This window comes from Psammomys obesus, unplaced genomic scaffold (assembly GCF_907164565.1).
Source record: "Psammomys obesus unplaced genomic scaffold, mPsaObe1.curated_primary_1811, whole genome shotgun sequence".
In the NCBI taxonomy this organism is placed as follows: Eukaryota; Metazoa; Chordata; class Mammalia; order Rodentia; family Muridae; genus Psammomys; species Psammomys obesus.
The window spans coordinates 143,483-170,189 of record NW_026591597.1 but is presented as its reverse complement, the minus strand read 5'-3'; the positions used below and the strand labels follow the sequence as shown (position 1 = coordinate 170,189).

At 47.6% G+C, this 26,707-nt stretch overlaps 1 protein-coding gene across 4 annotated transcripts in view; it reads right to left on the bottom strand.

Moving 5' to 3' along the window:
• Cyfip2 (cytoplasmic FMR1 interacting protein 2) overlaps positions 1 to 26,707 on the bottom strand; it is a 117,143-nt gene that overhangs the window by 5,157 nt on the left and 85,279 nt on the right. For all 4 annotated transcript variants that reach the window (XM_055610666.1, XM_055610663.1, XM_055610667.1 and 1 more), the window contains exons 25-29: positions 26,525 to 26,615; positions 25,277 to 25,407; positions 8,412 to 8,484; positions 7,635 to 7,729; positions 1,380 to 1,618 (exon numbers count right to left, since the gene is read on the bottom strand). In XM_055610666.1, coding sequence (XP_055466641.1) covers positions 1,380 to 1,618; positions 7,635 to 7,729; positions 8,412 to 8,484; positions 25,277 to 25,407; positions 26,525 to 26,615 — 629 coding nt within the window. The remainder of the gene's footprint in view (positions 1 to 1,379; positions 1,619 to 7,634; positions 7,730 to 8,411; positions 8,485 to 25,276; positions 25,408 to 26,524; positions 26,616 to 26,707) is intronic.

Here is a 26,707-nt window from a genome sequence, read left to right as displayed (position 1 = left end):
AAAGCCCGCAGCACAGCGCCTGAGCGGGCCTGCCGGCAGTTATGACCCTTCCTTTATAAAGTAGGTACAAGGACATCCCTGAGGGTGGTTGCAGTGATAACAGCTGGTCAATGAGCTTCCAGGCATCCTCCTGTCTCAGCCGCTGGAGTACCAGGATGACAGGTGCATATTGCTTCACTTGGCCGTTTTTGAAATGTGTATTTTTAATCACGTGTCTGTGTATGGATGTGCCCACATGAAGCAAAGGCCTGTCTTAACGGGTCCTTCCAGAGCTGGACTTTGCGGGCTGCTGTGAGCCCTCTAACACAGGTACTGCGATCTCAATTCGCGCCCTCTGCAATGGCAGTACAGTGCTCCTAACCACTGAGCTGTCTTTCCAGCTCTTCCCCTGGCTTCTGGTCCTTAAGGCTTGCAATGAGCCATCTCAACTCTAATCAGCCTTTGAGACTCACATGGCTAGTCACCCGTGGCCAGTCAGGAGGCTGTGTTGGCTGCCTGGGGTTAAGAGCAGACAAGCAGGGATCGGGTAGGTACAACTCATATCAGAGAGTCCTTGGGGCTCTCAATTCCCAAGAGACACATGGCTGACAAGAGGGCCATCCTATATCACTTACTTTAAGTAGCAGACCAGCTTGCCCTGAACAGGTTCCCTGCTCCGCTCTCACCGGGCTGGAAGGACACAGCCCTCACAGCTGTGGCCTTTCTCTTCCCATCCCAGCACTAACTTCCGCAGGGGTCCCTGATCAGCCCCTCCCCACCCGTTCCTTCCCTGCTTTTAGTCCCAAAAGGACCGGCTAGTCACCTCTGCCACGGCCCCCTCAGCATGAAGCTAGATGGGTGCAAGAAGGAGACTCTGTGCCTCTTGTCTCTGGTGTCAGGACTGAGTGATCCGAAAAGCTCCTCATTTCCCAAGAGTAGAGTTTTTGCAGGGGTGAGAAATGGTGAGGGGCCAGAAGGCTGATACTCATCAGGATCTTTCTTGCCTTTCTTTATTGAGCCCCGATTCTGCGGACAGCCCTTTACTGATTTTCCCGGACCATCCACTCCCCTTCACAGACCCGCATCCCAGATACCGTCACAGGATCAGTTCTAGTCTGAGAGTTCAGATCTGACAACTCAACCCAGGCTCCATTCTCTGCTGTCTGTACCCTACCCTTGATTCTAACCAGGCCCAGGCGACACCTTGACATATGTGCTTCTATAATCTGGGTGGACCCTTTAACCTCGGGAGGCCAAGAACAGTCCACCGTTGCCATGCCTAGCACCAGCACTGGCACTGATATGCTTAGAATCACTGTTGTACCGCTTCAACCCCTGTTCCCTTTTCTGGCTGGTCCCAGGCATCCCAGTGCTGAGGGAAGGGGAGAGGATGCACTCACTCAGCTGTGAACTCGTTGGTCCCCACAGGGATGCAGTAGACAAACTGCATGGCGCTCCACAGCCGGTGGAACTCAACACACTCATCCACGTGCATGACGCCATTGGTGGGCGGCGGACCCCTCCAGATGGGGTCCTGCAGGTAGCTCCTAATTCGGGTGAGGATGACCTCGAACATGGACAGGCCACAGCAGAGTCGTTCCTTAGTCAGCAGGTCACCTTCCCGGGCGATGGCGATTTGCTGGGATGGGAAGGGCACATAAGCATTGCATCCGCATCTGAGATCCCGCCTGCCCCACTTCCACCCGTGCTGGCCACATCTAGAACTTGCTCGCTAGGAGGACTGCCCAGAACAGGGCACTAAGGATAAGAACTTGAGGGCACGGAAGCCTTATGGTAACTGTCACTCATGGCAAATAAAATCCAGGCGCCATCAATAGAAGAGTGATCATAAAAAAAATTATCTGACCACATACTGGACTCAAAGTCTGGTTAGGACTGAGGAGATAGATGGCTCAGTGCAAGTACAAGGCCCTAAGTTCTGTCCTCCAGAGCCCATATTAATAATCCAGGCATGGCATATGTGCCTGCAATTGAGGCACCAGAGAGGCCAGGATGGCTAATTAGGTACACAGAAGCGGAAGTGGTCCTGTCAGTTCTACAATGTAACACAACTAGAGTATGTGGCACACCAGGCTCACAACGAGTGGTGACTCTGTCCGATTCTATGGGTACATCATTATTTCTATTTCACAGATGAGGAAGCCGAGGCTTAGAGGTGCAGCCCAGGAAGGCATAAAACTTGGATTCTGCTCAACGAAGCTTAGCTCTACAAGTGAAATTATGAAACGAGTTGAGTAAGATGGCGAATCCTCTCAAACACCAGTACAACGCCACAAGATGAACATCATATACGTGTGCTTGTGAGTGTGGGTGCATGTAGAAACATTTAGGAGTCAAGATAGTTGTGGGTACAGATGGGCTGGGGGAAATGGGTAAGCTTTTCACTTTTAAAATAGTTTTGTACCATGGAATGTGCTAGAAAAAACGTATGTCACTGTTTTAAAATTTGCCACTGCCTTCAGAGAATTATTTTCTCTAGCTGAAAACCCGTCTTTGACAACGGCGCATGGCCTCGACTAGTAATTCAAACAAGCTTCTCATCTGGTCCTGGCTACTGCGCGTCGAGCAATCAGACAGGCAGACAGGCAGACAGGCACATCAAACACATGACCGCGTCTCACAACTGTCTGTGCTGGGTTGAAAACATCTAAGAGCAAAGGCGCTGAAAGCCATCTGCAAGGCACATATTAAAATCTAAGGTCAGAGTCAGGTCTTTTCGTCTGGGAACAAAGCTAAAGAAAGCTGGCTTCTGAGACAGCCAGACCCACAGGACACACATGAGATCAGCTCCCTGTGGGAGGAAGGGTTCTGGGGGGGAGGGCCCTTCCACAGGGGGCTGGAAGGGACCACCTGCCCTCCCCCTCAAAGCTCTCTCCCTTGGAGACTTTCCCATCCCCCGACAAAAGAGGGAGGCCTCTAAGTAAATCCAGGGAAGGAAATAAATCAGGAAGTAGAACCTGTGATGAACATGGGTCATGAGTTGAGTGTAGTTGTCATGACAACTACAAAGTGAAAAAGCTTAAAAAGAAAATGAGTCGGAAAAGACCTGGTGGATATGTGTTTGAAACAGAGTGCACTCTGATTCATGCAGAATCAACTCGATTCCACAGGCAGACACAGTTCACAACACAGGAGAGCACTCAAGCTGCCACAGGCATCTAGAAAAAGCACTTAGGACATCATAGGCTCGGCCTGTGATTCTCCTCATTTGTGGTTACTCTGTTCTGCTCAGCTCTCCACATGTGAAGAACATGGTACCTGGAGATGCTCAGTAAATAAAAGGCCCATGTCTGTTCTCCTCAGACATGAGGGACTTCTAGTATTCTAATTAGTCTGTTGTCTGATTATTCTGATTCAGGCAGCATCTGAGAATCCTGGTTTGGGGGTGGGTGAGTAGAAACACTGGCAAATGACTTTTAATAAAACCTGTGGTTTGACTTGCAGCTCCCCATTTACTAGCCAATGAAAGCAGCCTCAACTCTTTCTCTGAAGTGTTCACTCTTCTATTTCTTTCTGTGAACCACAAAAGCAGTAAGCATTCCCTGGGTAAAATCTGGGGGAAAAAACTTAACAAACATATAAGAAAGACACTGCTCCATTTATCCCATTACCCAGAGATGAGATTTCTTAAAATACAGATATATAAAGATTATGAATATGTACACATGTATGTCTATAGACAATCTATATTATGTTTCTCACTTTTTAAAAACTCATTTCCATAATACATTCAGTGGCGTGGTTTTTAGATTGCTATCCAAAAACAGCCTCCGACAAGATGTATTTAGTTCTCTACCCTTGCTGGTTATTTTAAATTGTTCATGGATCTTCAATGTTGGGGACAATTCTAAAGCAATTGCCTGTGGACACGGCATTTGGTGAGCATTGACTCCTGTCCTGTTGTTGGGTAAATCTCTAGTCTTAATGGTTGTGAGAGAATGTAAATACTTTAAAAGGTTCTGCTAGCTGGATGGTGGTGGCTCACACCTTTAATCCCAGCACTTTGGAGGCAGAGGCAGGTGGATCTCTGTGAGTTTGAGGATAGCCTGGTCTACAGGATGGAGTTCCAGGACAGCCAAGGCTACACAGAGAAACTCTGTCTCAAAAACCCAACAAAACAAAACAAAATCCAAAGTGTTTTGCTACACAATAGTGAATGAGCTTCAAGGATGCTGACCAGATATCTTCCCAGGTGATGAGCATTTCTCCCACACTCTCACCAGTCAACGTGCTCTGAAGAAAAATGTCTTTACCAAATGGAGATGAGAAACTGCCTTGACCTTGGGGTTCACACCTCACAGATTGCTAGCAATATTGAACTTTTTCTGTTTGTCGCCATCTTTTTTAAATGTGAGTCTTGTTTTTGCCTTTTTCGGTATATCATTTTGTGTGCGCATACACGCACCTGTGCAGGTATGCCTTGCCTGTGTGAATGCATGTGGAGGTCAGAGGTCAGCTTTGGGTACCTTTATCTGATCTCTTTGCCTATTTTTTGAGACAGGATCTATCACTGAACTTGGAGCTCCCTGTATTGGCTAGACCGGCTGCCAGCAAGGCCCTGAGATCTGCCTGTCCCCTCCTCTATTGCTGGGGTGATAGGTGTGTCACCACCCCTGGCTTTTACAGGGGTGTTGGGGATCTGAACATAGGTCTTCATGCTTCCACGGGGAAAAAAAAAAAGGCCATCTAGTGCTTGATGCAAATGTGGCCAGCTTGTGGCTTGTTCTAATGTAGAAAGGATGGCGCTTAAAAGATCTTATCTATTTTCTGTTCTACACAGTGGGGGTCTTTCCCAAGCTCCCTCTCTTCTCACGGAGAACTCTGATTACATGAAATACCTGACCACATGTGCAGCTTCTCAAAATTCTTTTCTATGGCCCTTCGCATCTTTTGGAATTTTAATTTATTCATTAGCAATCAAGAAATGCAGACCCTACCACATTTTATATGCATGAGTGTGTGTGCGCGCGCGCGCGTGCACACACACGTAAATTTGCTAACTTTTCTGTACACATCAAAAAGGAGAGGCTTTCCTGCCGATTCCTGAGTAATAAGCAAAAGGTTGAGCCCTGAAAGTGCAAGTAAACTCAGACAGAAAACGGCTCCGGAGAACTATAATGACTACCTGGGAAAGAAAACAAGGCACACAATGATTTTTACCAAGTGGACCGTCAGCAAAGATCAGCTCAGTTTGTTCAGAAACAAACGCAAACGCTATACTGCTCAGGCCTCCCTGCTTTAAAGCGGCCTCAACAGTTTCCTCTTTCACTGACCCGGATACCAAACAAGATCCAGCAGGGAAGACCTAGCTGGCCAGCTTCAGGGTTCACAATTTGTTAGCTTATTTTTTTGGCCTATGGGTTGATGAAATTGTGTTTGTTACTATTTGTGTATATATGCATTTAGTCCGTGTGCACAAATGTGCATCTGGCACACATGTAGAGCTCAGAGGACATTCCTCCCTAGCATCTGAGTCTGGGGCTCAGACTCAGCCTGGTAAGCTCGGTAGCAAGTGCCTTTACCTACTGAGCCATCTTACTGGCCCCAAGTCTTATTTTTTAATTTAGTCCTCTTTCTCACTACCTACACACATTAATGGGAAACAGTGTACCTCAGTCTTACCCTACAATCTTTTCTTCATCCCTCTTTCCCACTCCCTGGTAATCTCTGGTTCTACTTTCAGGTTGACCTGAACATAATGTTAGACTACTCTTTGAGAAGCAGTTGACCTGTCAAACTGGCAAATCCTCTCTCTAACTCGGCTATGCTTTAATGCTCAGCATTGGATAAACCGAGATGTCTATCAGTCGCAAGGAAATGGTGCTCGCTCGAACGGGGAGGGAATGCACTGCCATGAGTGGAAACACTACCAAGCCCCTCAGGCTCACAGAGCTGGATTCTTGCAGGATGACACCCGGAGAGCAGTGGCAGGCACGCCACTGGCTTGGGGGATTTCTCCCTAAAAGGAAATCTTAGGAGGATTTCCTCCATTCAACCTCTGCTGCCAAAAGAGTAGGAAGACTCTCCACAGTGTTCCAGCACCCCCGCTGTGAGCCAAAGACCCAGCAGCCTCCTCTGGTTAGTCACTGCTTACAGTGAGAACCTGATGTGGGCAGCTTCTCAGTCTGACACCAGCGCAGATGGGGCGTGGCCTTATGGAGAGTGGCTACCTCTTGCCCTCTGCTGAGGTTGTGGGTTCTTCTGACCATGGTGATGAGCCCAGGGGTGGCTTTAAATCTCGAAACTTGGTAATAGTCAGTGTGGCCAGCAATACAGAGCAACTGGGTCCCCCACACAGTGTCCTGTGACTCTTGATCTCCTTCCTGCCTCCAAATAGGAGGCTCACTTAAATCAACTTGAACAGAAACAGACATTTTGGTGCCTCTCCCCCTATTTCTCTTCTGTCCTGCCTCCCTACAGAGTCCGTGAGTGCTCTGAAGGCAGGCACCCTTCCTTACCCAATTCAGTGTCTGTAGTAACTGGCACCATTTTTTAAAAGTTATTTTCTACAGGCTCAACGTGACCCCAGGCAACTTTGAAGTTATGAGAACATTACAGATAAAACTCAAATCATGTTTGAGTCTTCATCCTCCCCGTGTCTTACTCCATCTTGCTTTCAGAGGTGTGCTGGCTAGTTTATGTCAACTTGACACAAGCTAAAGTCATTTAAGACAGGAGGGAACCTCGGTTCAGAAGCTGCATTAAGACTGAGTTGTATGCACGGCTGTAGGGCATTTTCTTAATTAGTGATTGAGAGGGGAGGGCCCAACCCATTATGGAGCACATCTTCTCCACCCCTGGGCTGGTGGTTCTGGGTTCTGTAAGAAAGCAGGCTGAACAAGCCATTAAGAGCAAGCCAGTAAGCAGCGCCCCTCCATGGCCTTTGTATCAGCTCCAGCCTCCAGGTTCCTGCCCTGACTTGCTCTTAGTGATGAAGAAGGATATGGGAGTACAAGCCAAATAAATCTTTCCTCCCCAACTTGCTTCTGAAATGGTGTTTTGTCACAGCAACAGAAACCCTAACTAAGGCCACTGGGTTTGGAACATTCCAGAGATTCCAGAGGACGTTTTACTTTCACACTTTTGGAATGTGGATGTTTTTGAAAACCCTATATGAAATGTAACTTTGAATTTAAGATCTAGACACGTTGACTAAAGCACTTAGATGTAATTTTTTTTCCTTTCTATTATTATGTACTTAACATTGTCAAACCTATCAGCACAGAATGCCTACACAGAATGCCTCACACTGCCAGGCCTAACACCTCACGGGCAAACCATGTGGGCACAGCTTCTCTTGATCTTGAGCTTCTTGAGAAAGATACCCTGATGTGAAGTGTGGACTCACAGTATGTGGGGTTTTAATTTTGATAGGCAGTGTTGCAGAATTCCTGGTACCTGGCAGGGGTATGATACTGTTTCAAATAGACTTCCTTTCCTCTTTCTTAGCAGAACTCACTCTGCTGGGCGGAGAAGAAAGAAGTCAGGGCCAAGAGGAAACAAACCTCATCCCGGCCTGCTCCAGCTTTATGGTATTGGGCACACCCTACGTGCCTTTGTTTCCCTGTGTGTAAAATGAGGAGGCTGGATCTCCATTCTTGGGATCCTTTGGGCCCATAATACAGGATTTGTACCTGAGGTGTCCCCAGCCGCTCTATCAGGGGAACCAGGTGAAGTGGGGCGTACTTGGCTTCCAGGCGCTTCATCCGGACTTCCAGGCGCTCCCCCTCTGCAGAAGGGGCAAAGGAACAGAGTGAGTGTGTGATCATGGGAGGGCTTGATGCTGTCACTGTGTCCCCAAACTTGGATAGAACATGTAGAACCGTCTCCTTGGCTCTGCAGACTTTTGGTGAGAATTCATCATGAGGGATTATCTCCCTTTGAGCTTTGGTCAATAACAGAAGCATCTGTATAGTTGGAATGGTGAATTCTGTGTCACTCAGTGAGTTGAAACCGAGGCTAGACTTGAGTGACACAGTATGTCTAGCCTTGAAGGAGCAAGGCTCAAGAGTGCCATTTCCAATCACTTAATGATTTCACAGCACCCAAAACATAGTGCTCCTTCTTGCTCCTCCTTAGATGACTGCAGTCTGAGTTGACTGGGATTAGGAAGTGAGTAGACCTGAGTTTGAATCTCCAGAGGCCTCTGTAATTCTGGCACTCTATGGCAAACAGATGGGAGGTGGAGATAGGAGATTTCCTAGGAGTCTGTAGGTCAACTAGCCTGACACAGCGTCAAACAAAAAAGAGGCCGTGTTTCAGACAAACTGAGAGGTGAAGATGACACTGGAGGTTGTCTTCTGACCGCCACATGCCAATATACTTACCTATATATTTATAACAGTACATTTTTTAAAGCGAATATTAATTCAAATGCAAGAGGGCCATCACGGCTGCCGGTGGTTTCTTACCTTTAATGTAGACCCGGGGCAGGATGTTTTGGAAGGGTGCAGCATGAAGCAGATCACAGACTTCCTCCTGAGACTGCAGAGATGGGGGAGGAGAGGAAGAGAAGGCAATTTTCACATTAAATTAAAAATAGTTCCTTTCTAAAATTGTGACCCCCAGTTCTTCTGGGCCCAGTGTTCAAGCTCTGGGTATTCTTATTGGCAGTGTAACCCTACCAGTCAGTTCCTAAACCTAACTTATTGGCTTCATTGGTCTATTTATCATCACAATGAGGATAAAATCAGAATCTGGTTCAATGGGCTGTTGTGAGGACCAAGAGAATCCATAGCTTCACAGCCCACTCCCAGCTCACAAGAGCACAACACATTTTTACCATCACCTCGTACAGACTTTTCGAAGAATCGAGACCAAATGAATGACAGAGGGACCAGACAAAGCTGAAGGCTACCGGATTCTGGCTGGCTGGCGATTAGGCCTATAGGATTAAAGAAGTGAGAAAGGACACAGTTGGGGGTGGGATGGGGCAGTTGTTTCAGTTGGTGAAGTGTTTGGCCTGAGTTTGAGCCCCAGAACATATGTCAAAAGCCAAGTGTGGCTGTTTGTGCATATAATCCCATCATTGGTGAGAGACACAGGCGGATCCCTGGGACTCGCTGCATAGATAGCCCAGTCCACTATGTGGGCTGCCATATTCCAAAAATAAAGTGAACTGCTCTTGAGGAACAGCATCTGAGATATTGCCAGTGTGTGTGTGTGTGACTCTGGACAAAGGTCTGTGTCCCTGGATAACTTTTCATCACATTATACACCAACTAGAGAGAGGAGAGAAACTAGAACCTAAGTCAGACAGGTTTTGATGGAGACAAGTTACACATAAAAGCATACCCTTAATCCACAGCTGATACTGTGTCACTCAGGGAGGCAGAGGCAGGTGGATCTCTGTGAGTTTGAGGCCAGCCTGGTCTACAAATCGAGTCCAGGACAGCCAAGGCTACACAGAGAAACCCTGCCTCATAAACCTCCCCTGGCCCCTCCAAAAAAAGAAAAAAAAAAAAAAAAGAAAAAGCACACTTACAAATAAAAGGACACCTATATACCACAGTGATGAGAGGGCAAAGTTGGCTAGGGCTGACATGGTTAATAGACCTAATTAATGAGCAGCTTCTGCTTGCTGATTTCCGGACACTGCAGGGAAAGTGGCTAGAGATGGGCCCCTCATCCATGTGTCCCCCTTTCCTTTCAGTTGTGGGTACCACATGAGATGGGATCCAGGATGCATTCAAACTTAACTCTTAGGAGATACAAGGTTCAGAGAAAACTTAAGACTGTAGGGGCTGTTGGGCTTCCTCCACCCCAGATATGGATGGAAGAGCAGCAGGGAGAGGGGAATCTTGAACTATTTTCCTGAGAATTGTAGACCACTCCACATGCCTCCCATGTCCCCCTTCCAGCAGGTCACACTTTTGATTATTGCTTGGATGTTGAGTTTCTCTCTGTTCACTGATTCATCTCGCCTGCTCTCATTACTCAATAACACTCAGTGCCTTCAATTTACCAAGCCCGACTGAGATGCATAGATACTTGACTTCTTGCTGGCGTCCTCACGGGGCTATTCTCCTGACTACACCTCTAAGGCCGACCATGGCCCCTTGTCCTCTGCTTGTCCCTTGCTCACAGCATGACACATGAATCTCGTCGTCTTTGCCTCTCAAACAGCCCCTACAGTTAACCTATGTTCTTTGATCCATGTCTCTCTCGGCTCTTTCCGTATTGGCTACTATAACAATATTACCCCTTCAGCGCTGTGATAAGGTATCTGTTATTATCTTAGTCCCAGCAATAACTTATGATTAAATGCCTTCTGTAAGATAATTTATCAAGAATCACTCAAGTGGGTAAATGTTTGTTACGACACATGAATAGATGGAGCCATTTGCCCACAGGAGAGTCATCTAAGCATGAGGAGACTGCTATCCATCTAACCATTCACCCAACAGATATTTATAAAACACCAGGCTAGGTAGGTATGATGTTGAACCAGTTAGACAACATCTTTGCTCTCATGCCACCTAAATTTCTGTAAAGATTTACAAGCGCAAAGAAAAGTTCAGATAGTGATCGCTCACGAGAGGGACTGAGAAGCAGGCAAGAGTTAATTTGGGTCACTAAGAAAAATCCTTAGGGAGGATAAAAGCTGAACACAGGATGGGCATGGGGGGGGGGGGAAGCTAGCCACGCAGATTCAGGCAAGGGCATTCCAGTGCAAAGGCCGTGGCGGCCAATAAGCCAAAGTAGAGCCACAGAGAGAATCATTGTACACACTGCATGAGGTCCTAAAAGGTGGGGAGCAATGACTTTCTGTGTGGCCTTAATGGCATGGTTTAGTGTAGATTTCATTCTCAGTGTAGAGAGGAGCTGTTTAAGTTATTGCAAATACATATCACCCCGTCATCACACAGTCACACAGCCTTGTCTTTTTTACACAAAGTTCCTTTGTGCTTGGGCATGTTGCAAGAAGGCTGTCCACTGCCTGAACCCTCAAGTTCTCCTTCGTTTATGTGGCCCTCTTATGAGCCACCTGAGAGTTCATAGGAGGGAAAAGAAGGCTCTAAAAGAATAATGCAGGACCTCACTTGAAGCCCTCTCTTCCCAGAGCTTGCAAACTAGAGGACTAGGATATCTTGGAAGTGGCCATCCTTCTTGAACGCTTTCTCCTTTGCTGTACTGTTTGGCTAGGGAGGTGAGAAGACAAGTGGAGACTAGATAGCCATTTGCTAGGAGCAGGAAGGTCCCAGAGGAGGAGCTAAATGTCTAGTTGCATAATAAGGTGGCTGCACACCTTGCGTGGGAGGTAGCTGTTTGCTGTTCAGTAGCTGAGATCATTGCCACAGATAGAAGCAGCCAGTGGGCTCAGACAAAGGCCTGTGTGAAGGACAGAACAAGCTTCCATTGTGCAGCCTGGGCTGATGGCTGACTTTGCTCTCCTCTGATTAGTAGCTCAAAGCATCTGTCAAAAGCCCACCTGGCTGTTCCCCACTGGACAAGGTCCTTTCCTGGCCCACGAAGCCCACCCTCCAGTGGTCCTTAACACTTGTCCCTGGCTCTGGGGTCATGTGTGCGCCTAGCCCTGAAGCTTTGCTTTCTTCTCCTGCGCGTTCCTGAACCCACCTCTCTCCTGAACTGAGTTTCCTTTCTTCAGCTCTCAATTTCAACACCTCTCCCTGAAAGACACTTTTGGGAGACCCTCTACCGTTGACCCGACCCCACACATGCCACTGTTAAGTATCCTTTAAGAATCACGTTCTTTTCTTTTCAGAATTTGAGCTCAGTCTGTATTTTCTATTCCCCCTGACTAAGGAATACCTCCCTCTCGCTGGACTCCAACCTCGATAAAGTTGAGACAGCCTTCCTTTATATATCGTACTGTATTTTTCGCTACACAAGCACGGAGCTGGGGACACAGCAAGTGATCAATAGTTACACAGAATCAGAATAAAAGCTGAAGGCTCAGGGGCGGGGACATAGCTTAGGTGGCAGATGGTGGCCTAGTATCCTAGTGCTTGGGACGTGGAGGCAGGAGCATCAAGACTTGAAGGTCATCCTAGGCTACGTGGCTATTCTGAGGCCAATCCAGACTACAGGAGACCCTGTCTTTAATTTTTTTTTTTTTTAAAGTTAGGTGTGCAAGCATTCGAGAAGTTTGAGACATATTAGAATCTCTCTGAGTTTGGTCTTCCTATGTAGGCCTGGAACTTTCTCTCTATTAATGATAGAAATAGGTTCTCTTTGATCTGAACTATGAAATATTTTTAGCAAATGCTTCATATAACAGAATTTTCTGGTATTTTTATATTTTCTAACCTATTCTCTTTCTTTCTTTCTTTTTTTTTTTTTTTGAAAACCATATGTATAGAATCACTATATTTTCTACATCAACTATATATTACTCTGAAAACTAAACTTAGGGGGAAAATCAACTAATAATATTAAAATCAAAAGCCCTTCACATGCTGTTCCTGAGAAGGCGATGGATCCTGGCTTTGGTCAGGGAATGCTGTTTGCATAGGTGCAAGCAGCATTTGGTTTTGCCCCTATGATTAGGGGCAAATCATAGAACAAAATACAAATGAAAACAAACAAACAAATCCACACTGTTGTAATAACACAAGGGTGCTGGTGTCAGGAGCAGGAGACGGTGGCACTTTGACGCATCACCTTCTATCTCAGGGTCTTCTACGGAATAGTCACAGTACTGAACCATGCTTCTAAAAACAGCTATTGGGGTTGGTGCATTTGATTACATGGAGTGACAGAGATCTCATCTTCCCCCCCCAGACAGTCCACAGATACCATGTTAAGTTGCCATCAGGCCAAAGGTTAGCTTCTGTTAAGCGTTATGGAGAAAACAGAAGAGGCGGAAACAGCAGTGATCTCAGGGACTGAGGGTTAGGTAGGGAGAGGCCTTCTCCATCATAAACATGTCTGTATCGCTTCATTCAGTGTCACGTGTGATTAGGAGAAATGTAGGCAGAACAAGATGCAGATGGCAGAAGACATAGTCCCCAACAACCCTTGGCTGGAGCAGAGGGTCTATAACAGCACAATCACTTTGCTCTTCAGGGAAGCTGAGACAGCAGGCACTAACTGAACACTTCACTGCACACCAATACATCTAGGTGCTTCCTGCTGGTTATCTTCGGCGGCTTTCAAAATCTCAATGGCATAGGTCTCACTGTCGTCATTCCGTGGGGGAGGCTACCGAGGCCCTTGATAATACTGGCCTCCTGGCTCGGTCCACAGAGGTGTTAAGCAGTCAGCCTGGCACTGAGACCCAGGCCACCTCCCTTCACCACCCACAGCTGTGTGGCAGTCCACAGAACCAAAGCTCAGACAATACCATTGTGTGCCTCCAAGAAAGCCCTTGTTGAAACTTAATCATCCGTCTTCTGTTAAGGGTGTCTGGAGGTGATTAACCTACTAGAGATGAACGAGGTAATGTGTCACCTAGAGAGATCGTGTCTCTTTGCCATATGATCCCTCTAGGTCACCTCGGAACCACAGGGTCCTACCAGCAAAAGACAGCAGGAGCTACGACCCCTCTACCTTGCGCCTCCTGACTTCCAGAACTGTAAGGATTTACAAACTACCAGCTTCGGATATTCAGAAAGGCAGCTAAAACCCAGCCGAGGACAAGAAGCCAAAGCCAGAAAGACCGGTCTCCACACGCACACATATAAAACTTCCCTTAAACTTACAGAGGACTAGTATTTTCACAGACAGTTAAAGAAGAACAGGGAGGTGGCTTGCTGGGTCAACTGTTTGCTGAACTAGAATGAGGACCCGAATTCGACCCCTAGCACCCTTGTAGATAGGCCAGGAATGGCAGGGTGCACCTGGAACCCCACTGCTGAGAAGGTGGAGGCAGGGGGACACCTGGGGCTTGCTGGCCGGCCAGCCTAGTTCGATTGGTGAGGTTTGGGCCAGTGAGAGACCCTGTGTTCACACGGGTGCACCCATCCTTCCGCCGACCACTACAAAGTGGACAAGTCTTAAGCCACCATCTGGTCAAATAAGCAGGAAATTATCGATGTCTCTCTTCCCAGAAGTAACCTCTATCCTGAATTTGTGTAAATACCGTCTTTACAGGCAACCCATTTTCATAGGTCTGCTGATGCGATTCAAAAGCACTGCATCCCTCATGTGGTATCTACCTCCCAAATCCTCCTCCCCAACGTTCACAAAGTCCCCTAGCCAGTCTTACCCATCCCCCAAAGCTCCCCGTTCAACTTCGGCCTTCTAGATCAGCGGTTCTCAACCTTCCTAGTGCTGCGACCCCTTAATACAGTTCTGCATGCCGTGGTGACCCTGACCATAAAGTTCTATTTGGTGCTATTTCAGAACTGTAATTCTGCAATTGTTATGGGTCATCACGCGGATATGTGTTTCCCGATGGTTTTAGGCAACCCCTGTGAAAGGGTCATCTGACCCCCAAACGAGGGTCATGGCCCACAGGTTGAAAACCATTGCTCCAGGAGCCTCCTAAGTCCCTCCGGAACACACTGTGTTGTCTTTTCAAAATGGAAAACTGCTCCCATTTCTTCAGGGCCCACACTGAATAAAGCTGCATATTCTGATGCAAAACCGACCAGTGACTCCTGCGACCAATGACTCCTGCAGTTACTGACCAAGAGAGACTCTTCTCAGAGGGCCTACGTGCCTGGGACTGGAATTTCGTATGACATGAGAGGTCTGTGAGAAGAATGTCCTGTACAGGGGTATAATACTATCTAGAGCTAGAAACAAGGTTCCACACATTGACCTCCAGGATGGAGGCTGGGCAGGGAGAATTTAAGTCTTCCGTTCACACAGTAGTAAGGACAGACTATTTTCCAGGCTCTGCAAGGTACGTAGAAGGACATGGCAGTCCTTCCAAGTCCAATGGAGGAAACAAGCAAGTGGGGAATTCCACAGGTGCTCTGTTGGTGTGTGCAGGAGGGCCAATGAAGGTCGGGCCATCTCAAAACAGGGGAAAGTCACTAACAGAATTTAGACACACTACTAGATCCCGGAAGAGGTGAGCGTGGGTTGGGTTGTGGTGATGGTGACGGTGGCAACATGATGACAAGCTGGTGGATGTCCAGGGCAGTAGGATCTGGCCCTGCTTTGATGCAGACCTGCAATGAGTGTGCCTCAGTTTATCTAGCCACTCAGCAGATATGGCTGAATGTGGCTACACTGTATAGCAGAGGAAGGGGGGCGGGGAGATGAGAGGAGGCTGGGGGAGGCCTCGTGGGTCAGAGCTGAGAGTCTGAATTCCAGTACAATGGGAAACCACCTGGCAGTTTTAAGGGAGAGCAACACAACTTGTCATAATTGTATGCCGATTCTTTTGATGTCCCACGGAGAAACTGGCTGAGTCATTCTCTGCCCTACCAGTCAACTTTACCTACCTACCTCACTCTTTCTTGGTTTATCAAGACTGAGTCTCATGTAGCTAAGGCTGGCCTTGAATTCTGAATTCTTCTGCAGCTGCTTCCCAAGTGCCAGGATTACAGGTGTGTGCCGCCACACCTGGCTCAGAAAAATCCACCTTTTGGCCTGTTCCTGCCTCAGCTCTATCGTGAAAAGGAGTGGCCCTTACAGAAGTCAGGTCTGATATAATTTCCCCACATTGAGCACAGTGAGAAAGAAGTACGATTTTTCTTCTCCTAAAAGGCCCTGAGATGGAAGGCAAGTCCTTTAGCTGTGACCAGCGGGAGAAAGGAGGCCAACAGGATCACCTGCAGGTCCCACGTGACCTCTTTCTAATCCGGACTGAACAACTTCCCAGGCACACAGAATTTTCTGGATCTTAAACTGACACTTCCTGGTGGAGAATCAAATAGAGCAGTGGCACTAGCCGTGGCCCTGGTTTTATAAACAAGATGGAAAAAGCAGCTCTGGGGCATGCCTCGTCAACGAAGAGCTTCCCACGTAGTGGAGGTGGCTGGAAGAGACGCACATTTTTCGTAACCTCGCGCCTTCCTGGTGTGTTGTAACCATCTATGACTTCTTTCCCTAACTTTTTTGACTCCTGCTTGGTTTTCTTTCCCCTCCTCCAACTCTGCATGATGACTAGCTTTAGACTTTCCATGGGAAGTCCTGGCGGCTATTCTGTCACAGTGGCTGTAACTGTTCTGAACCAGGTAAGAGGACACTAGATGCACTGAGTCCCTTCAGCCCTCCCGGGCTCTCCTCAAAGCCAGGCCACACTGCTGCCTTCAATAGCGAGCACTGAGATCAGCTGAAAGTAAAACTTCTCAACAACACGGAATATGCAACCAGAGTCTCAATTGTTCATAAAACAGTTTTATAGCTTTTTTTTTTTTTTTTTTTTTTTTTTTTTTTTTTTACCATGAAGAATTAAAGTCTTGTGTGTGTGTGTGTGCATGTGTCTTCGTGTGCGTGAGGGCGCCTGGGTGGAGGTAAGGCGGCAATGTGTGTGCGTGTGTATTCACGTGTGTGACGGTACATGTGTAGAGGTCAGAAGACCGCCTCAGAGGTTGGTTTTCACTTTCTAGCCTTACACGAGCTTTTGTTGGCTGCTGCACACACCCGGCTGGCTGGTCCCGTAAGCTTCCGGGGATCCTCTTGTTTCTGCCTCCCATCTCACTGTGGGACTATTGCATCTGGGCTCTGGGGATCTGAACTCAGGTCTTCATACTCACCCTACAAGTACCTTCTCTACAGACCCATCTCCTCAGCACCACCCCCCACACCCACACCCCAGGCTGAGTTTTCTAGAGTGAGAAGCCACTTTACTAAGAGAAATGCTAACACCAGGAGGGGGGGCCAAAGCCTGAACAGCAGAGTTGGGAAGCGTGAGAGTTTGAGGCCAGCCCTGCTTATACTGCCATACGACCCCTGTCTCAGAGGAAAAAGCTTCAGCGTCACCTCATTTGGGGACTGCGGTGTGAGCAAGCTGCCTCTGCAGCAGTTGCTCAGGGTGGAACTGACGAGTAAAACCGCTTTTTTGTACCATCTGCACGGACCAAGTGCCATGCCGACGTTTATTATTCCTGTGACGCCCGCTAACGTATTTTGGTGAGAGGTGCAGTGACAGGAGAGCTAATAGGACCCAGGCCCACCACACCGTTATTCGTTGTCAGCAGAATTATGTGAAAGCGAATGGGCTTTTGGAGCCAATGTCCAAAAATGATTTACTGTAAGGAGCCCGCATCAAAAGTCTTCAAAGGTTCTGTATGTTAATTTCAGGCTGCTCTTTGCTTTAACATTTTCTTTTACTATTGCACTTCGTTTAAAATTGAGAGGACTTCCGCCAAACTCCAAAACCCAATTTGCTGCGTTTCTGAGGCCAGGGGCTTGGCTTCTCTCGGCTAAAGGGTACTACAAAGATCCACTGTGCTTATATTAAAAAAGACTGTGTGATCCTAATGATGTCAGACTTATGTGAAAGATGGCAATTGACTCTATTAAGCTCTGCACTTGGGGGAAAAAAAAAAGACCATTTTCAGACTAGAATCAGCAGCCTAATCTCAAGAGTGTTTTCTTAAGTAACATCTGGCTTTGAGTATTAAGGCAGTAAAAAGATAAATTCCGCTCATGTATTAGGTGTCTGTCTTTGTCAAGTGTCCTAGAAGAACTGACTTACCAATAAGGCTAAGAACCTCCCCCTACCCCCATCTGGACTCTGGCTTTCTGGTATGAAGGGGGCTCAGGGCCAGGCCTAGCCAGCAAGCTCAAGCTCTAAACATTCCCTTATATGGACACATGTGTTATTTCTGTGAGTGTTTCCTGAAGGGCCCATGGAGCAGGCCAGAGATCAGGCTTCCCACACCCACCATGACCCTCTGCATGGAAAGTATAAGCAGGGGTTTCCGTCCTCATTTGAGTCTCTATTTGCTGAGAGAAGCCCACCCGGGAAGCGCCAAGTCTGTTTCTGCTGCACAGGCTTCCCTGAGTCCCAAGCAGCTCTCTGCTGTGAAAGCCAGATAAATCTGCATTTTGTTGCTCTCCCCTCCAGGGTGGGCTGCAACCTGAGCGCTGTTTCCTCTTCTGAGTAATGCCATAGATAACATGCCCCTTCCCCCTCCCCCATACATTCGGCTGTCAAGGGAATAAGAAAATTGTCAACATGGATCAGATCCATATCTGATCAACTGGGAAAGACTTGTTGTAGCCAAGACACAGTGGCCTACAGAGTAGTGTCCCCTTTGCTAATAACATCAGCATTTTCCTCCTGACAATCTGCAGGCTGAATCAGTCTTCGTTTGGAGCCATCCCAGGTCGACACCTTTCTAACTTCCATGGATCTGAACTTTTCAGCCCTCTACACCATATACATTCAAGCGTGCCAATATTTCCTTCCAAGGAAGCTCTAACTGCTGCGATGCATCCAAGAGACTGACAATATGAAGCAGAAGTTGAGAAATCCTCTTATTTCTCACTGCTGTTCTGACCATACTCACATAAGCGTCCAAGCTTGGCTCCCCAGACTTTTAAAACCAGCAGAACAACCGGCTTTGCAGGAGAAAGGCTGGCAAACACACATCTGGGAAAAGGCCCTTCAGGATGTGAGCAGCAGCCATCTTCACACAATAGTGATTTTGTTTAGCTTCTGCTTATCTGGGTTTTCCGACAGGGAATTTACTTCAATGGTCCAAGGAGAGAAAAGAGAGGAAAGTGATGGTGGTCGGCTGTGGGGCTGGATCATGTAGCCGAGGAAGCTCTTAGCCAGCCTTCCGTACCTCACCCCCTTGACCAGCTCGGCTGCGCACACGTCCCTGTCCCTCAGTGGGTGGCTTCTACGCTCTGAACCATGCCAGGTTCAAGGTCCATATTCTGTGCTAGCCATAAAGCTGGGAACATCAGCACCTCAGAACCACTCCAATTTATCAAAAGACAGTCGTCCAAAAGGTCTGATTAACACAGAGACGACGTTAACAGTTCACAAAGATGTGAGGAAATCAAAACTCCGTAACATGGCTCAGTGAGAATAAAAATTAACTGGTCTGTAAAATCGTCTGGCGATGTCTAGTTTCACCATCTGCAAAACGTGAAGTGGCCCTGGATAAGGGAATCTCAGTAGGGTCAGGCGGAATCTGGGGCCTTCCTTGTTGGATCTGAAGGGGGTGCTACTGCCATCTTGTGGACAGAGTCCAGAAGTGCAGCCCTGCAGCCGTAAAACAGAACAGGCCTCCAACAAGGGATTACCTGGTCTCAGGGTCAGCAGGGCTGACCGAATGGGCTGAATCTAGACTCTCCTCACCTGCAGGAATGATGTTCTCAGCACGAGGCTGTGTCTGTTGCGACTGTGGCTCACTGCACTGCAAACACAGAAATAAGCAACAGCTACAAAGGTAAGTGGGGTGGCCGTCTCAGAGCCCGTGCATGTGTGTGTGGCGGGGGGACTTCCGTGTCTCACTCAAACGTGTGTCGGGGGGTATAACACACAACTGGCTGAGGTGTAAGAGCCCACAGACGGCGTGAACAAAAACGTGGAAATCACAGAGTGGTATGTGAGGAAACAGGAATCACCAAGGCTCGGAGATGGCAAAAGAAACAGATCAGACTCAACAGCTGTTAAGAGCCAGCTATAACCAGTTGTCAGTGGGTACTTGATTAACAATCAAGTTGAACATGTTGATGTCCGCCTGTGATCTCAGCACACAGGAAGCTGAGGCGGGAGGATCTCAGGCTTGAGACCAAAGACCGCCAAAATTCAACATAGTGTTTATCCTGCGCCTAGAAGGCCGACATTATTTCAATGTGAAAATAGACAGAATAGAATTTTTGGCTTTTACTAAACACAGAATGAATTACAGATAATGCACTCAGTGGTTTGTTTCATCCTGAAAGGCTAAACCAGCTACAAAGGGGGGAAATTATGAATACATCAACCTTTTTGATTCTTCGACAAAGGCCAGCTGTGATAGATCTACTCTGCCTAGATCAACCATACATTAACAACACCTATGAAGAAACCCCGCTAAAAAGTAAACAAAACTCTTAACAGCACTTTACTTAAGAGGGAGTCCAAACGGCCAAGCAAGGACCTGGTGTCCTCAGGTCAACCAAAACCACGATGGGATGCCGAGACACACCTAGAATGGCTGTGATTAAATTCAACTCTTTACCTAACACGTTCCTATCAAAGGACACATCCAATAGTCGCCACGTCTAATTCGTAAGAACACTGCAATGTCAACAGCCCCAAAGAGCACTTTGCTAGCGACAAAATGTCTTATGTAGGTGAAGGAAAAAAAGGTTTCTTTCGGCCCAAAGTGTTGGGTCTCAGTACAGCATGGCAGGGAGGGCGTGAAAAGTCAGAGAAGCCTGTATCATGACAGCCACAGAGCCGAGGGAGAACATGTCTGCACTTGTGGGCTTTTCCCTCTACCCTTAAAAAGATTCTTTCTTTTTAAATATATATATTAAATGTGTTTTGCCTACATGTATGTATGTGTACCAAATGTGTCCACTGCCCTCAGAGGCAGAAGAGGGCACCAGAGGCCTTGACACCAAATTTACAGATGGTTCATGTAGGTGATGAGAATTGAACCTGAGACCTCTTCGAAAAAGTGTCCTTAACTACTGAGCCACTTCTCCAACCCCATAATCCCCATTTTTTCCACCCACACCCTCAGCCCATGGAATGATGGCATCTACATTGAGGATGAGTTCTTTCCTGCCATCCCTAGTTAAGCCTTTTCTAGTTAAGTAAAAAGGCTAGCAAAGCCTTTTTGGAAATGCCCTTCACAGATACACCTGGAGGGCGTGTTTTACTTGACTTCTAGGTGCTTCCTGACACAATCAGATTGCGAGTTAGGATTAGTCATTAGCACCCAATTACTCAAAACCAGACTGTTCTGCTTACCCGATAACATAATGAGAACCATCTGTATCATAAGCTGCTCAGAAAGCGCCGGAAGACAGGCGTCAGACAGGGAAGGGAAAATACGCTGCACAATTCCGTTCAGATGAGCTTCAAAGACAAAACCACCCTCACCTGGCAGAAGTCTGAACCATGGCTGCTTTGAAGGTACATCAGGGGGCACAGAGAACTACCCAGGGCATGGTGAGTGTTCTGTTTCTTGCCTTGGTGGGGGTTATGTGGGCTTGGTGCTCATACAAGGTATCTGCTTAAGGTCTACACACCTGATTGCACATGTTCCTTAAAGACCCCACATGACCGCACAGAAAAAGAGAAATGCCATGTACCCGATCTTTTACACACATATTGCATCCTCAATCTTGAGATCCACAAGCATGTTAACTTAATGAAGAAAATACGGTTCTCCTTCTAAGTGTACACTCTATACCTTGAAGTTAAGGCTGAATCACCGCTGTCCTTTTAGAAAGGCAGGTCACAGGATAAAAGAAGGTACCTGTAGCTTATTAATCAATAGGAAGACCATGGACAAGTGAAAGCTGAAAATCTATTAGGAGAAAGCAAAAGGTATGGCAAAGACATGGAAAAACGATCTCTCCCTTGATCCTTCCGGCTATCTATCACACTATTTTAAATTGACCTTTAGGTCAATGCTAACACGCCAACACGATTTCCAAGTAGGAAGTTGAGCCATTTTTGGTACAGCTAAATGTCCCTATTGACCTCTAATCCTTGTCTTTTTCCTGACATCTAAGGACAATGGCTGCTGACCATTCAGCCTGATTAGCTCCTATTTATTCCTTAATGTGTTCTTTTGTAGGTTCTATGTATTTTACACATGTAACCTCAGGATGTATCTTTGTTTATAAAGTTGCATTTTTTTAAAAATTCTACATTCTCTCTTACCATATCTTAGACTGTAGGCGAAGAACTACTGTTTGACCTGACTCTTGTGAAGAGCCTCAGTCTTTCAGAAGAATGGATGGTCCAGTTACACAGCTCTTCTTTTACGGCCTTTCCCCTTCCCCCTTCCCTCACTCTGCCTCGTTGTCTCCCTTCCTTTTTCCTTTCCCTCCCACCCTAATTCCTTCCCTTCCTCTCTTTCCCTGCCTCTCCTTTTCCTTCCTTTACCCCTCTCCTCACACCCTTTCTCCGTTTCTTTGCCTTTTTTTTTTTAAATGGGAACAACTGATACACCACTTACTTACTTAATTTCCACTTTCTTAGCTCTAAAACTCTCATGCTCTACTTTCATCCCAGCAAGCACAGGACAGCTGCAGATCTCCCCACTTGTCAAAGCAGGAAGCAGAGCTCTCAGCCTTGCTGAGCATGAAGTCCCACCTGTGTCACTTGGCCCAGCTGTCCAGGACTCGGGTCAGCACCCACACCTGTGTTTCAGTCTGCCTCTGCTGCTAACACGTTCTCCACGTTGTTGTGTGTGTTCTCTTGGGCTAAAGAGGGTCGTCTGGGGGAATCTAGATCCTGAGTGTCCATCTGCCCTTAGTGATGGAGCTGGGAAAGATCTTTCCTCTGAGGTTAGCATGCAATGGGCGCATGACCTCCTGGTTTGAACCGAGGCTCTCACTCACAGCTCCTAAAAGTGGGGGCTCACATGTCTGCCCTCCCCTCTCCACCCTTCTTCTTGTGCTCTTGAGGCCTTGAACAATTTTTACTACTCATCCTTGTGACTTCTGAAAGCTATGTTGCTATAGCAACCCAGGCCCACTGAACCGTGTTAAAGAACCTGTTATCAGGAAGAGGAGCCATTAGCTGTCTCCAGAATCCATTTAAAAGAGAATGCAATTACTCTTCAGCGAGGATGCACCACAGTGCTGTTTCGGAGCCTCTGTTTCAGAAGGTCTGAGGGCAGCTGATCCAGCTGCCCCAAATTAGGATGAGGACGGATGGTGTGGCATGCCCAGGCTCACCTAGGGTGACCAGCCACCAGTGAATGATCCTTGCAAGCTGTCACTCTGCAGCCCTCGCAGTTACTGCTTCCTTTTTCCTCTCTGCCTTTGCCATGTCTCTCACTACCCATCAGGCCTCTCTCCTCCACGGACCTGGGCTGCAAGCAGCCATGCCCTTGCCCTTCACTCTGTGTCCAGTTGCTGCTTTCTCCTTGTGGCCAAGAGGACCTTTGAAAAACATCAGATTCCAACCCCCTCCTGCTCACAAGCCCCCAGCAAGCTCCTGCCAGTGTCTTGTGGCCAGAGGTGGCCTGCCACTCAGCACCTGCCTAGGTCTTTCTAGGCCTGTTTATCCTGGCTCCTTTCTGCTCCTTCTACATACCAAGTTCTACCATCTAAAACAGCACCCTCTCCCCAGAGCTCCTGGCCTTCCCTACTCATGTGCTCAGAGTGTCCCCATGTGCAGTGGATGTGGTTACCCCGTTTTGAGATCTTTGCTTATCTCCCTCTCCAGAACAAAGACAAAGCTGCCTGACTCATGTTTGTGGCTGCTATCTATCCCACTAGAGCTACAACAGTCGGGGAGTCAGCTCTTAGTGATCTACGCTTTGTGTGCTGGTGAAGATGTCTGGAGTGTTCCCAATGCACCTCAAGAGTTACATCTCCCCATATCCCTTCAGTCCCACGGGGGGACCCTTCTCCATTCCTTCCCACTGCCCCAGGCACAGGACACCCTGAGGACTGGGTCCACCACATAGGGGAGACGTTGGAAAGAACAAGAAGAGCCTCTGATTAAGTCACATCAGTCCACTGGGGCCAGGAATGCAGATGCCCCTCTAGTCAGCAAAGGGACTTCCTGAGACGCATCTATGATGGCAGGCATCCTCATTTCAGTTCTTATGATGCCACTACTATTTATCTTTTGCTACTGGTACTTCACATACACTATTTCTCTTCAGCCTCCAAGGTACACGGCAGGCAGGATCATTCTTCCGTCTGCTATCGTAAGAGCTGAAGACACAGGGCTGCCTTCGGCCCACGGCAGCTTCTGGAATGAAGTGCCCATTCACTTTCCAGGACACTCTGCATGGAAGCCTGGCCTCAGTCCCCATACTGTCAGGTCCGACAGAAACTCCATTTCCCCAAATTCCAAAAGGCGGAAGGGACAAATGGTTATCTGCGGTGCCTGCCAGCATCCCAAAGCTCATGCTGGCCTCCACGCTCTTTCAATACCCCAGGTACCTGCTGCACGTTTCAAGGTCCGCAAGAGCATCCTAGCTCTTCTCCCCTCCTCCCCTCCCGCCAGCTACTCATTCCACTTATAACCCTGCTGCTTCAGTTATGCTCTCCTTGTCTTCCCCTCTCTGTGTCCCTCCTCCTCCTCCTCCTCTCTGGTCTCCTATGCTCCTCTCTCCATGTCCCCCAACCCTGCTCTGTCCCTGCTTCTCTCATGACCAGGTCTAGTGGGCTGGCCATGTTCAGTCTGTTGCTTTCTTTCTCTGCCAAGGCCTCTTTTGCATGCCTCTGGCTGTTCTTTCTCTCATATCTCCAATAAAATCCTTTCCCTTAACCATACCGTGGAGTGTTCACGCCGGCTTATTCGCAAACCACACTGGCTTCTATTTTTCTTGTTGTTCCCCCTGGACCCTGTGCTTGTTCCTCACAGCACCACTAACATTATAAGTATCATTTCCATGGCAACACAACAGCACTAAGCCAGGCAGACACCTTTGGGAACCCATACCCTCAAAGTATTTTTTTTTTTCTTATTTTCAGCTAAAACTTTATGATGCAACTGAGCATGCCCAGAGGCATTTCTGTCCATCACATTCATCTTTAAAACAGCCTTTACAGGAACTAGAGAAAGACGGCTCAGCAGTTAAGAGTGCTGGCTGCTCTTGCAAAGGACCTGGGTTTGGTTCTCAGAACATACAAAGATGCTTACAATCATCTGTAACCCCAGGTTCAGGGCCTCTGATGCCCTCTTCTGACCTCTCCAGGCACTGCACACACATATGGTACACATATATACATGTGGGCAAAATACTCACTCCTTTTACACATCTTTTAAAATTATGATTTAAGCAAAGCATGCTCAAGAACAGTCCTTATCTGCATAAATATGCGTAAGTTCCCAGGGTAAAGTCCTTACGCTTTCCTCGTTCACCAAGAAATAACTCCATGCTCCCCTTGCCTGCTGCAGACAGCAAGCTCCCGCCACACTTTCAGACCTGGGCTGTGATTACGTTGCCTTTGTGTTTACCAATGACGCAAACCTGTTTTATTCAGTCACAAGCACACACAGGCAGCAGCTGGCAGGTGCAGCTTCTTCCCCAAGCACAGCGCTGGTTGGCACTGTGCTTTATGAAAGAATGGACGACTAAGACTTGGCCAACAGCTCTGAGGACTGGGTCCAACCACTGAGGGGTAACCCAGGTCTGAGTATCTCCAGAACCTCTGCACTCTCTGGCCTTTTGACTTCCAGGAATAAAAGCATACATGTCGGGGCTGGGTATGTGGGGTCCCTCTGGCCGGCAGATACCATGATTTCTGTGGGTTCAGGACTTACCAGAGCTTGCTCTATGAGGAGGCAGAACAGAATGGCGTTGCCCACCTCTCTGAGGCTCTGGAACACGTCTGTCTTGAGTTCTGCATACTCAATGATGTCCTTCAGTTGATGGTGGAAGAACTCCAGGATCCCTGAGAGCCACAAGTGGGACATGGACACTGTTTAGCCAGGTTTATGGGCAGTGACAACTGAACCACAGCCCCAGACTTAGCAGCCGTCTACTTGCCAGCTTACGGGTGGGATTCCATGCAAGGGTCGATACTAGACAAAATTCAGGAGGCTGGCACAAATTATTTGGAGCAAAATAAAACACACCCATAATCCCAAACAGAACAGTTCTGGCCTATTTGTCCCTTCAAAAGGGACTTGAATTCCTAACAGCAAGGTGATTAATAGGTATTATCTACTGAGTTAGGTATTCTACCTACAATACCCCTTTCATTACTCATGATAATATCAACTAGGCACTACCCTCCTTTTTCAGAAGAGGTTCAGAGAGGGTAAGTGACAACCCAGTCACACAGCCAGGAAGTGGTGTCGTCAGACTTGGACACCAAAGCCTCTAGCCTCATCCTTTTCCTGCTCTCAATCATACTCATACAGAAAGTTATGTCTTAACTTCTGGAAACAAAAAATACGAGGCACCAAATTTACAGCTTCTATCTATCCTATATTGAATGGTTTAAAAAAAAAAACACTTTCAGCCTCAGTTTATCTGTGTCACATGGCACCCCACAGGAAGGCCTGCTGGAGGTGCTGAAGACCCACACGTGTGGACCTTTTCCTTCACTGTTTAAATCAGAGGTTCCCAACCTTCCTAATTCCGTGAGCCTTTAGTACATTCCTCATATTGTGGTGACCCCCCCAGCCATAAAATTATTTTCGTGGCTACTTCATAACTGTTCTGCTACTGTTGTGAATCATGACATATCTGTGTTTTACCATAGTCTTAGGTGACCCCTCTGAAAGGGTTGGTTGATCCACAGAGGGGTCGCAACCCACAGGATGAGAACCGCTGGTTGAAATGCTTTCATAGTTGCAGTGCCAACTCCAGCTGGCCAGCAGTCCAGTGGGTACCCTCACAGGATCATTCACTGACCCTGACAGAAGAGGATACATCTGCTCACGGGGTTTAAGACAGGCTAAAGGCTATCCAGTCGGCAGGAGGCACAGCGGAGATGTCAGTTGCCTGGCAATTTAGAGACCGGCAACCTGGAGGAGGCCAAAGCCTCCTTTCCAGTCACCCACCTGGGGAGCCGTACTCGTGCCGAGGCAAACGGCAAATCTTAGGCATCACCTCTATCAGCGTCTTCACGTACTGCAGGATGGTGCCTTGGAGCTGCAAGACAAGAGAGAATCCAGAGGAGTGAGGTGGGGTGGGCTAGCCCACTGTTGCCCTGTGCACCTCTGGGCTGAATGTAGGGCCACAGC